Raw genomic sequence first — 13,090 nt, 5'->3', positions numbered from 1 at the left:
TTTTTTTTTTTTTTTTTTTTTTTTTTTTTTTTTTTTTTTCTCTCTCGATACACAGCAGGGAAATTGGAAAGATCATGGGAACGAGCGGCTGGGCTGATGCCGCGGGAAACAAATATTCGTGGAATCGAATCGATCACAGAGCCGGCGACCGGCGAAAGAACCATCCATCTAGCAATTTCACGATAAGGCACCAAATTGATTCCCACGAGGTATTCGATGAGATGACGAATAACGGTGAGACAGAGGACGAGAATCACAGGTGAATGATTGCGCACGTCCGGATACCCGATGAAAATTGAACAACCTTATCTGGGATATGCGCGCGCGCGCGTGTATGTGTATGCGCGTGTCTATTATATTTATATATATATGTATATATACCTTGATGACGTGTAATGTTAGTGTGTGAACTCTATCTTGATCATGCAGCTTTTTTTCAAGTAGAATAATTTTTTATAATTTTTAATCGTTTATATAAAGATGTTATTATATAGATTTACTAAAAAAATTGTAATTCTTTTGGGTGATTTTGTGAAGAATACATTTTTTTTCTGTTGTCGAAGTTCGTTCTAAGAATTTGAAATTTTTATTATTTATAAAAAAATATTGTTCAATATTTCGATGTTTTTTGATATCTTGCCAAAATGTTATAAATAATATTGTGAAGGTTTTACTTGGTAGTCGTTGTTTAGTAAAAAGTTATTAACAGAAATGCTTCTTCGAAAGTTGTTTTTTAAATTAGGTTAGGTTGCGTCGGATTAAGAAAACTAATTCAATCGATTGGTTAATAATTAATAAATAAATTTTTATTCGATTAATAAATTAATTGATGTCAAGTAAAAATTTATTGTATCTAGCTTGATATTTTATTTTGTTTATATTTTGTTTGATCTTATTTAATAATAATTATTTATTACATTTTTTTAATCCAATTGTGAAATTGATATCAATTATTTGCAATAATTGATTAAAACTAAAATTTAATAACCTAATTGTTTCGAAGAAATATTTTTTGTCAATAATTTTTTAATAAATAATAATCACCAAATTAAAATTTTCAATATTATTCAGAATGATAATCTTGATAACACATTAAAAAAATTATCAAGTTCGAAAAATGAAAATTTTGTAAATCTATACCATTGTTATTACATACAATTTTTTTTAATATCATTAATGAAAGGATTTTGAAAATTAGACATATTTTATTCTTTAATTTATTGTATTTTGTTTTCTAATCTTGATTCTGTTTCTAAAAAATTAAAATGATCAACACTATGTTTCATCCTTTATTTAATCATTTAATAATTTCCATCTGTATACATATAATATAATATTATATTAATAAGACCACTGTTCCCTTATCCTATTTCGCATCTAAATTAAATTTCTAAAACGCAATATGTATATCAAATATTCTTATATGTATATCAAATTTTTCAATCAAATGACTATAATGAGCTATTTTACAGGACGAGAATATTAAAAAAAAAAAAAATACCTAGTTACTAACATCATTAACGAACGTATCGAAATGTTTCAGTGAAAACGCGCATCAATAACTAGCCGATTCACCCTCTCTGGATTTAGTAGAGACTGATATAATCGATGGATACCGCTTTCGATACGTTCCATCATGCCTTCATCAATATTGCGCGAATACACTTCGTTACTCTGTACAATACATCGCGATGTCGTCCATTTTAGTCAACCTACCGCCACCATTCCCTTTTACATCGCGTCCTACTCTGTTTGCTTTTCATATAATTATTACGCTCATACTACGAATGTTTGCCAATAACCGAATATCGAGTATAGCTCCTTTCTCGATTTATAACAATTATGCCAATCGTGAACTCTTGTCAAGTTGGAAATGAAGAGGTTAGCTTTTTCATTTTTATTTCTTTGAATGAGTCGACGAATTGATTGGAAGTGATAAGATAGTGAAATCTTTAAATGATGAGGTTAAACGAAGATTCGGAATTTAAATGCGTAATTTGTGTTTTATACGAATGATAATTTTGAAAACGAGAACGAACTGGATAGAACTCGAAACGGACGTCTGATTCGAGATATAAAATGCCGTATCAAAATATTTTTAGTTCATTTCTATTTGGAACAGTCTGATAGAGATAAGTGCGAGACGATTCTCTTGTTCCGTTGATAACACGTTTTTACAACATCGTTTCCGTAATAAGAGTCCATACCCGATATATTTGACGTATCATTGTATCGCGACGAAACATATAGACATTCTGTTTTCTGTTCAATTGTATTCGTTTCTTTTTTCAATTTCTCATTGAACGATGTTTCACGAGATGAAATGTCTCCATTTGACAAAAATTAATTCAAATAGTTTCTTTTTCAGGCCTTAGAATAATTGATATTTTTTTAATGTAATTAATAATCTAACCTCTATCTCCGATATATAAAATTGCTCGAAACTCTATAAATATATAACTATTGAATTTTTAACTCAATATTGCATTAAAAATAATGAAATTTAAAAATAAAAAAATAAAACTAGAAATAACAAGTGAAGATAAAATTATTTTCAATAAAGATCACTCTTGCATTTCACGTTGAAGATGCTTTCTAATCCGTATTGAAAGCACTACAAATGCAACACTCGTAGAGAAGAAAATTTTGTTCATGATTTAACATACTCGAGACTAACGACGCCATATAGGCGCCTTGTGATATCTAGTCAAAACACCTAGAGGCGCCACATGCGTGTCTTAAAAATAAATTGATTTCAGTCAATAAAAAAAAATTATTATATACAGTCTACAGAAAAAAAATTATACAAGAAAAATAATAAAAAATATTTAAAAATTAAAAAATAGATTTAAAGTAAAAAGCAAATAATATATAAATAAAAATTATTAAGAAATTTAAATATAATTTTTATTAATAACCTTTTATAATCAAAATTTGGTTTCGTATTAAAATTTTTTTGTTAGTCAACCACTGAGATATTAACAAATTATATTCTAAGAAGTTCGAAATTTCAATCGTTTTATTATCGTTCGATGAATTCTGTTATTTTGAAAACCGTGTGAATTTGATATAAAAAAAAAAAACCCAGACGATTTTTTACGAAGTGGCGTCTTCTGAAAACGATAGAGATATAAATGAATAAACAAAAACGATAGTGGGTGATTTTACGTAATACTTCTCAACGGAATATCTCGTAACCCAATAATTAGTGAAATATGATTAGTAATATGTGTCACGGTTTTTTTTTTTTTCGATATTTTTTATATTCATGTTCATTGGAATTTTTATTTTTATATGTTTGTTCTTTTTTGTAGTTATACATCGAAACATTTTGAATAAAAAAATATATTTATATTAAATTTTAAAAAATATATCAAATAGAAACATTTAAAATTACTATTTTTATTTATTTTATTGATATAAGTTATTTTCTAATTTTTTCAATATAAATTCCTTTATTTATGTAATAGATAACATATTTTGTTCTAAATCTATAATTGAATCATATGTAAATATTGTCAACGAATAATCGCGAAAAAATAGATATCTCGAACTTTATAGGAGATACGTTGAAGCGAATTCTGATTATCAAGTACAAGTGTATTATCTTATCCACATACAGCTTACAAAAAGTATATTATCACCAAGCGAGAACTTTCCCATATTATAAAAAGATGCAAGACGATACACAATCTGCCAAGATGAAATTACAGAATATTCACCACGACATCACGTTCTTTTTTGATAAGATTAAGAATATACGAATTGCTGACGAATCAGACGCTAATTTTGTACACCATCTTACGTCCAATATTTGAACTATTCACACCATAAAATACGAATAACTTCCAAATCCTATTTACAATTATTCAAGATAGATGTCGTCACTATATACATATTTTTATCGCCTCGTTATGTAATTCTTTTATAGTGAAAAAGTGTTTGTTTAACAATATATATCAAAATTATTAAAATTTTATTAAGAAAAATTATATTGTGTAATTTATTAATTATATTGTGTAAAAATATATATATAATATATTTTTGTTATAGTCTGTTTTTTTTTCTTGCCATAATGCAAATTTATTGCTTATCATTTGTACGATTTTTCTTTTAATCTCAAATTTAAAATAGTTTATTCGAAATTCATTTTGTAATTATCATATAAATCATTCTAGAACATATTTCTATAAAAATTAATAGACAACATATCGTTGACGATGTTTTCTGTATTGACTATAGTAAAGATATCTCGTGTGTTCTTAACCTATAACGTCTCGAATCTCGAGAGTTAACAAGAACGGTGAGGTATAAGTAAGAACATATATTGTTCAATTCGTTTGAGAATCAATTTCGATGTATCATTCACTTGATATTGAATATTAATTTGCGGTATAATTTTAAGTGGCAAAACATGTTTATTACGTGAAGATTGTGTTAAACTGAAGATCAAACAATAATTGATAATTTATATTCCCACGTGTCACAAAGATAAATGATATCGTAAGCAGCTTTGATCTATGACAATTTGTTTTCTTAAACTTATGAAAAAATATTATAATTCTGTGTAAAAACTATTTTTTTCTAACTACATACATTCTTGATTTCTGAACGTATGTTTGAAATTTAAAAAGAATAAAAACGAAATGATTATTTTTTGATTATTTTTATTTAAAATTTTCGCAAAAATCATTGATACTGCAGAATCTTCTATCAGCCAATAATGTAATGTAAAAAAAAGATTAAGCTAAATCGCGAAATATTTTCGTAATACATTTACAAAAGATAGACGTAAATTACCATAATATAAATAGAATGTTTTATAAAGTTATGTAATGGAACAGCGGTCTCTTTTACAATAGTGCAAAATATTGAATCTCACAAACGGTTCTTCGACAACAGAAACGTAGACATTATAGCGAATCACGATGTTTCATGGTTGCTGCATTATGTCAGCTCGATAGTGAAGCATGAACAAAGACAACGTGTACAAAGGACTTATATGGGGGAATATGTGTATGCGACAAGATGATCGCCCAGACAAATCACAAAAAGCATCGAAAATCGATAATCGAAAGCCCAAAATTTCATTTTTTCTTTGTCTCTTTATTTATTTATTTTTTTTATTTTTATTCTATTTTTATCGAATGCAATTTTTTCCAAGATCGTCATTGCGAAGATTTCTTTTAGATTCGATTATACGATAAATATAAAAGTAAAATTTAATATTATTATTTTAAAATAATTTTCTATTTAACTTATTCATAAATATTTTTATATGACTTAATAATATAAATATAATCGACATATGTTGATTCAATTTCTGATGAAAATTAATTTTATTAACTCGATAATTTTATAAATTTGTAACACATAAAAACAAAAATTGAATTAATCGTCCGATATTTTTAAATTAAATATATATTCTTCAATTTTCGTTTATTGATTAATTTTAACACCTGCTTTATTTTATCGCTGAAAATTCAACCGTCCGTTAAATATTATTTGCTTTTCTTTTTCTCACGATTTCTTAACGCTCAATACTTATTCAAAAATCTTGTGAATTATTCATCAAGAGTATTTATTATTTAAATGAATTTCCTTATGGAATTACGAAGATTTTTGATGACTGACGTGAAACAAGTCAGCAAAATTCAATAAATACATCGAACCTTGAAAAAATCTCGCATTAATTCGATCGATCTTAGAAGGAAACGTAGCGGGCGGAAGCTATACCTCGTTCGAGGTAATCGACCAGTCGGAAGTATGGCCCACCTCTGTACTCGTGAGGAGGAATAAAGGGCATTAAGTTGAGATTGCAGAAGTCGGAGTGATCGCAGCAGGCGATCACGGATACCATGTCACCTGGACCGTGTAGCGTGCTATTCGTTGTGCACCAGTACGAGTAATCGGGCGCCGGGAAGAAACGCACCTTATCGTAACACCTGAGAACAATTTACATGACTTCCGGACCAGAATATGCATTTATCCGTACCGCCGGGCTCAAAAAGAGGAAACCGTTTTTTTCCATGGTCTGTCTAATAAAAAAATTGTAAATTCAGAAATTATTTTTTTTTTTTGTAACGGTATTTCGTTGTACGATTATTCGGATATATCACTTTGTTTCTATTGTGAGAATAATTAAGATTAAATTAAAAATCGATTATTTTTATTAGATTTTGCAAAAATTACATTATTTACTTTTTTCTATACATATAATCGCTGTTTAGTCTTGATTTTGAAATATATTATATATATTCGTCAGAAAATAAATAAAATATGCACTCTGGCTTTTTTTCCATTTTTCGTGCTATTATATGCGTTATAATTATTGAGAATAGTGATAAAGATCGACAATAGGTATATATTGAGTGCATAGAATGATATAGAATGATTTAATAGAACTAGCATAACCTTCCAATTAAATTATATTGTTTCTTTTGATTAAAGATCTACGTCAATGCTGTAAAGTCATCATTCTATTTCACTTTGTCTCGATATGTTCATTGTCGATCTTTGTTATTGTCCTCAGCCAATGATAATGCACGTGATGGCAGGACTGGTGGAATAGAGTAGCCATCTTCTGGCGAATATACTGTACTAAAAAAAATATTTTCTATCCTATCGTATCGTATTTGTAAGTGTTCAAATGAATTTTAGAATAGATTTGTGATAGATTCGAAATACTTTTATATTTATATGTAGTTTTTTCTATTCGTCAGAAAAAAAGTAATGTCTTAAGATGAAAATTTAAAAACATAACCTGATTTTTTTTTAATCATACTTTATACGTATATTGTAAATAAGTTACAAAGAGAGAAAAATATAAATCTGCTTTATACTTTTTTCATTTCTTTCTTCGTTTTTCTTTTTCGGTATTCTTTCTCTTCGAGTTCGTTGGCTCAGTGATAAATTACTTCTATTACAAAAGTTATAAATTCGTAAGGGAATATAACAAGCAATCGAGATAAGTTCGAGAATTAATCATTAATAATTTGCGATCAAATAATAATTCACGTGGTTCCTTTTTTTTTTTGTTTGCAAGTTTTTTGATTATTATAAGAGACAGTATTATAATATCGTTAACCTCGAAACTCTACAAACACGTTATCCCGCTAATTTCGTTTTATAATTTCGAAGAGAAAGTTTTACGAAATTAATTTTTTTTTCTTAATAGGATAATCTATTTTGAAATGTTTAAACAAATAAGCAAGATATAGGAATTTTTTCAAAAGATTAAGATTAGATTAGATTAAATTATTAATTCAGAATTTTTTGACTTGATTATAGGTTATGTAATTTTAAGTATGATGAAAAAAATTTTCAAATGCTTCGAGATATCTCATTGATTTTATTCATCACTATCATTGTTTATATGATTTTAAATTATGAATGATCGTAAATCTATTTTAAATAAACAATTGATTTACAAATTATTTTTATTTACACAGAATTAGACAAATTAGAAATAAACATTCGATTCCATTAAAAATTTATAATTTGATTCTAAATTTGTCATTCGCAAAATTTTTTAACTTGATTTTTTTTTTTTCACGAACAACCGTGCAACAAAATACCGTGTTCAACGAAAAATATTTACACGTTCTTTAAAAAAATAAAAAACGTTTAGATCGTTCGGTATGATAGACGTTAAGTTAAACAACAGTTTAAATAAATAACAGTTTCTTCTTCTTCTTCTTTTTTTTTTTTTTTTTTTTAGGTTTTGAGAAGAATTACACACAAGTTATGCAAATATATACAAAAATTTCTTAAGCTGCGAAAGAAAAGTTAAGATCAATCCTCCGTTAAAATCTTGTAAATAATGGAGAATTAATTGATAATTATTTTACCAAAGTTTATTATTTTTAGGATGCTTTCGCGTGATATTCTGCATACAGACAATTCACGACAGCGAGGGAATGGGGAATTTATTAAAAGATTGAATTAAAAGAACGTGCAGAAAATGAAAATAATAATAGCTACATACTACGGTAAAGAAAAACGAAGCGTGGGTGCAAGATTTTATTTCACGTGTCGGATTTGTACGAATAATTGAAAAAAAAAAAAAAATTAATTAAAAACAGGGTCAACTTTACCTCTGAATACTCATATTCAATATAACACAGATTAAAAAAAAAATCACTTTTCTAATATTTTTAATAGCTATATAAAATCTTTCACTAATTTTATTATGAAAAATACGCAGTTTATAAAATTATATTTCTCTTTATTATTGATTATAATTTATCAACTATAAAAAAAATTTAATGTTTCAAAAAAAAAAAATTTGAGTATCAAAGGAGTATTAAAGAGACCACTGTTCAACGCTCGTAATAGAATAATGTAATTATCGTGCAATTAAGCGTTACTCGTTTAAGCGAGTCAACACAATGTCGAAGCTTCAATTGCCTTTTCAAGTTATCGAACGATATTTAAATACACTAAGAATACACAGAATTATTATTATCAATAATATATTTAACACAGTAAAAAAAATTTATTAACTAAGAAAAATACTCTTAATACTTAGATTTTATATCGTCTCACACCGACCCTTCGAAATTTAAAATGATTACAAAGGAACAGATTAATTATATAATCTAATAATAGATTTTACATAGAGGAGGATAAAATCAAAAGGAAAATTGAGAAAGGCATACGGGACGAATCTAAAAACTTGTATACTTCATTTTCTAAGAGAAACTGAAGAGAAATATTTACAAAAGATGTCCTTATCGCAAGGACCTGCGTTTATCAGTATCACTACAGTGTCTACTTTCGTTAGAGAGTGCAGAGAGATATATGTATACATGACAACAACATGCTACCGGTGCTTTCCAAGTTCATTCGGGAGGACTTCCGGCCCCCCCCGAACACTTGTAAGCGAAAATATACAGGAGGAGAGTACCTTGAAGTAACTAGAATCTCCATAGGTGGCAAATATTTTCATACTGTCTTTTATATCTTTGAAAAAAATTTGTTCCATCATTTGTTATTATTTATTTGAAAAAAAAAAGAATTTTCAATTATACATTTTCAAATATACATTTTATTTTTATTAATTAAAATGTTATTTTTAATTGATAATTATTGATAAAATGATAATAAATGAAATAAAAAAAATATTATTATATTTTTTAACTAGCTATGCTGCAATTAAAAAAAAAATGGATGGAAGGGAAATGAAGAGAGGAAATAGAAGGAAATGTATCTAAATAAAATGAAAATCATTTGAAAATCTTTTATGTTAACCTCTTAAGCTGATAATTATATTGATAAAAATATATCATATGATGTTATTAATTTAAATATGAAACGACAGTGTTTCGTTATTTTACAAGGAAATTCACTCAATTCGAAAATTCTGATTTTAATAAAAATTTGTATGTAAAATGTAATAAATTCCATATCAAGCAATTTATTTATTGACGAAAAATTTTTTTAAAATAAAATCAACTCTTAAAGTTTTAACATCTTTTCATTCTTTGAATATAATTTTGCTTAATTAGGTTACGAAGTTATATTTAAAAAAACAAAAAAATACTTTAAAATTTTGAACGTCGATCTCACCTTCTTAGAGCGATATATTCATTAAAAAAAAATTCTTCATATATATGATACATTATATCTTATGTATTAATAAAATTTTATATAAAATAAAAAATTATTCATTAAAAAATTAAAAAGTATTCAAATACTTTCATAAATAACTAATTATGAATATTTTCCTTACTAAGCAAGTATACACGTGTACTTTAAATCGGCTGGAGAAGCTAACATACGTATCAAATAAGTACACGTTCATCGTTATCAAATAAAAATCCACGAGAAACAGCGAACAGCTTAAGAACAGGTTAAGTGTTGCGCTTCCGGTCGTTTAAACGGAAGTGAACGCATTGCGCAAATGTGGATGCGCGAGGAACGAGAAGGAAAAGTGGCCGTGGTGTAGCATCGCGCTGCGAAAGGGAGGTACGAGGTGACACGGTCCGGTATACTATATCGTGCTTTATCGGCCGTAACACAGAGCGAACTGGAATGAGAAAGAGAAACGCGAATTCGAGTGTAAGTAGTGCGTTATACGCAACCGTGGCGCTCTCTACTCATAGAATGTACACGCCACGTACGTAATATATGTAACATCCTGATATTCGAGCTAAATGTAATTACGAGTAATTTACAAGTAACGAAAATATTCAGTGAAAAAATTAAATTCGAATGTTACGATAATTTACGTTCTATATCGAGATAAAATATATAGCAAGAATATATTGAAATAATATTGGATTTAATATTTTATATATTTGAGGAAGAAATAAGCTTCTAACGAAGTATTTTAAATTATATATCGGTATCAATATCATTTATTTAATAAATATATAAATATTGTATTAACTAAAAAGTGTTTATAAATTGTCAAATATGATAAATTCCCTAACTTGATTATTCATACATATATGTGAATTTATAACAGTTATAAAGTTCGCTATAAGAATTTGTTGCATCCAGAAATTATTAAAAGATAAAGAAGTAAGTTTAAATAAATATCAAATATTTTCGTCACTCATAGTACATGGATATCTAAAGATATATAATTGAACTGAACGCGATGGAAAAAGAGTAACGGCCATTATCAGCAAATTAGTGGTAATGTGTGCATGAGAGAGAGAGACATGAATGTATACATAGCATATATTGGCAAGCGTATATATCGATATAAAAACTATGCATACAGAGTATTTCATTTTCAGATGTAGTCTGAAAAAAAGGATCGAATAATTTATTATCATATAGCAGTTATCAAAATAAAGATAGAAGATATCTTATTGATATAACTACCTTTACAAATTAACCTTAAAATATTGAAAACAAAATACGCAAAAGAAGAATATTTTTCATAAAAAAAAAAAAAAATCATCCATTCATTTTATAAACTTATATTTATAAAATATAAGTTTACAATCAAATATTTTTTTTTTTTTAAATAACTACGTCTTTCTAAATTACCCGATTATTTTTCAGATTACTCTGTACACACGTAAATACACGTACAACGAAATAATATATGGCGGTTATATCGTTAACGTTCATTCTTGCTATTATTGCATATAATACTATAATATCCACAATGATGAAGAGAGTGAAAGAGATTGACTAGGCACGAGCTATGATGCGATCTAAATGTGCTCTGAGCGTTTTCTGTGCGTATAATTGCGTGTGGAGGGATTGAATAGGAAATGGATGGATAATAATTACATAAAGAAGTAGAAGCATGGAAAAACGAGTGGATGAATCAACAGCATGAAAATTCAATTGGGTACTTTAATTAACAAGATGCTCTCCGACATTATTATACAACATACATATATATATATAATATAATACATATTTATACATACATATATATATAATATATTAAAAATCAGTATCATCTGCAGGTACAACTAAGGAAAATTAGCGGGCAGAAAGAGAAGTGGTGAATGTAGCTGCGATAAAGGAAGATAGAAGAGATTTGAGAGAAAGACGTAAGAAAATATACATACATATATACATATACATATACATATATATATATATATATAGAGCTGCAGCAAAAGCCTGAGCCACCTGCAGAGTTTTTCCGCTACTTCCAGGTAACCAGTTTCACTGTACCTTTGTTGCGAGGGTGGAGCTGGGGTTTCAGATCCCGATTGCAAAAATCCTCTTTGCAGCACTCGATGACAAAGGTCGTGTTTCGCGAGTCGCTCGTCATGCAGAAGATGAGCGGCTCGGGCTGCGACGACGACAGCTGTTTATTCACGCACCTTCAAGCCGAGTTTGCACCATTTTCAGAATACAAAAAAACAAAAGGAGGAGAGAGAGAAAGAGAAAGAAAGAGAAAGAGAGAAAGAGAGAGAGAAAAGAGACAAACCAACGTGTAACCTCGTCGGAGGGGGGATGGATAGTTCGTGCTTTTTGGATCGCGTTTTCGGGACACTCGAGGTTACTCCGTGAGAGAATATCAATGGCGGCGTTGGAATACACGCGTATATTGGGTGGCTCAAAATTGCACGAGGTTGGAGAGATTCTGTGACTTGAAATTCGAACGAAAATTAGAATAAAAAAAAATAATTTTAATTATTTTTAATTATATTTAATTACAATTCGTTTTAGATCGTATCAATTTTTGAAAATTTTTTTTTAATGCAAATGTAAATGTAGAATATATTTCCTTTTAAAAATTAACTTTCGAAAGAATCGAATTTGAAAATTAATCGATTTCTGTATACGTTCAATTATTTAAAATTTTATTGAATATCTTTTATTTATTTTTATGTGTGGAATAATTATTTATTAATAGTTTATTTATTCATCTAATTAAGAATTTTACTTGTATTTGAAAAATGATCAAACTTGATTATACTGGAATATGAAAAAATTTTATTCTACATTTTCGTTTTATTTTGAATAAGAATCTTTCCGACTTTATTTGTTTACTATTTGAATTATGAATCCTGTTAATTTTAAAAATTCGTGATTGTAGTATTTAATTTAATTTAACGATAGAACGATGAAATATACAACACTTAATTATGTTTTTCATTCGATTTTCTGATAATAAAATAACGAATGTTTGACTTTTTCTATTTTTATTCCAGCTAACGTGCCTCGTGGCCTTCTTCTCTTAAATTAAACACAGACTGAAAAATTAAAGGGTAACACAATGGAGAAACAAGGATTCAAGAAATATTCGTAATAATTCTTTTACTCGATTTGATAAACGAAGATTTAAAGATTGCATAACAATGAAGTCATGAAACATTCAACAACGGTGAAATCATTATCTATAAATATCTATCCCCGTTTGGGAACATAACGAAAGAAGCAACATCCATTCAAGAGGAGAGAAAACGCGTCGAAAAAATTATTTATAAACATCGACAATTAAAAATATTACGTTACGCAATTCGTTTAAATGTACAAAAAATATGCAAAAAAACAATTAAAAAATTTATTACCTTGTTTCTTTTTAATTTAACACTAGAACTATTACCATATGATGTCATAATGAAAATAAATATAATATACATAATTACATTTCCATCTCATAAAT

The 13,090-nt window shown here is 27.6% G+C and overlaps 2 protein-coding genes and 2 long non-coding RNA genes across 4 annotated transcripts in view; 3 read left to right on the top strand and 1 right to left on the bottom strand.

Annotated features, from left to right (window-relative positions):
- LOC102679626 overlaps positions 1–2,373 on the top strand; it is a 3,225-nt gene extending 852 nt beyond the window's left edge. Inside the window, exons 2-3 of the mRNA XM_006617140.2 lie at positions 56–259; positions 1,544–2,373. Coding sequence (XP_006617203.1) covers positions 56–259; positions 1,544–1,562 — 223 coding nt within the window. The 3' untranslated portion in view covers positions 1,563–2,373. The remainder of the gene's footprint in view (positions 1–55; positions 260–1,543) is intronic.
- Positions 1–13,090, bottom strand: part of LOC102680002 (TGF-beta receptor type-1-like) — a 30,600-nt gene that overhangs the window by 7,415 nt on the left and 10,095 nt on the right. The window contains 1 exon segment of the mRNA XM_031511181.1: positions 11,650–11,801. Within this exon segment, the coding sequence (XP_031367041.1) occupies positions 11,650–11,801 (152 nt within the window).
- LOC116185833 overlaps positions 5,388–13,090 on the top strand; it is a 13,178-nt gene continuing 5,475 nt past the window's right edge. Inside the window, exon 1 of the long non-coding RNA XR_004150739.1 lies at positions 5,388–6,036. This is a non-coding gene — a long non-coding RNA (uncharacterized LOC116185833). The remainder of the gene's footprint in view (positions 6,037–13,090) is intronic.
- On the top strand, positions 7,563–8,055 carry LOC102679740. Its single transcript, XR_422000.2, has 3 exons — positions 7,563–7,638; positions 7,721–7,787; positions 7,870–8,055. It is a non-coding gene; the product is annotated as an uncharacterized LOC102679740 (long non-coding RNA).

The sequence above is a fragment of the Apis dorsata genome, unplaced genomic scaffold (assembly GCF_000469605.1).
Source record: "Apis dorsata unplaced genomic scaffold, Apis dorsata 1.3 scaffold_293, whole genome shotgun sequence".
Taxonomy (NCBI): Eukaryota; Metazoa; Arthropoda; class Insecta; order Hymenoptera; family Apidae; genus Apis; species Apis dorsata.
The sequence above is the reverse complement of the archived record's forward strand: the minus strand, read 5'-3'. Positions and strand labels throughout refer to the sequence as shown.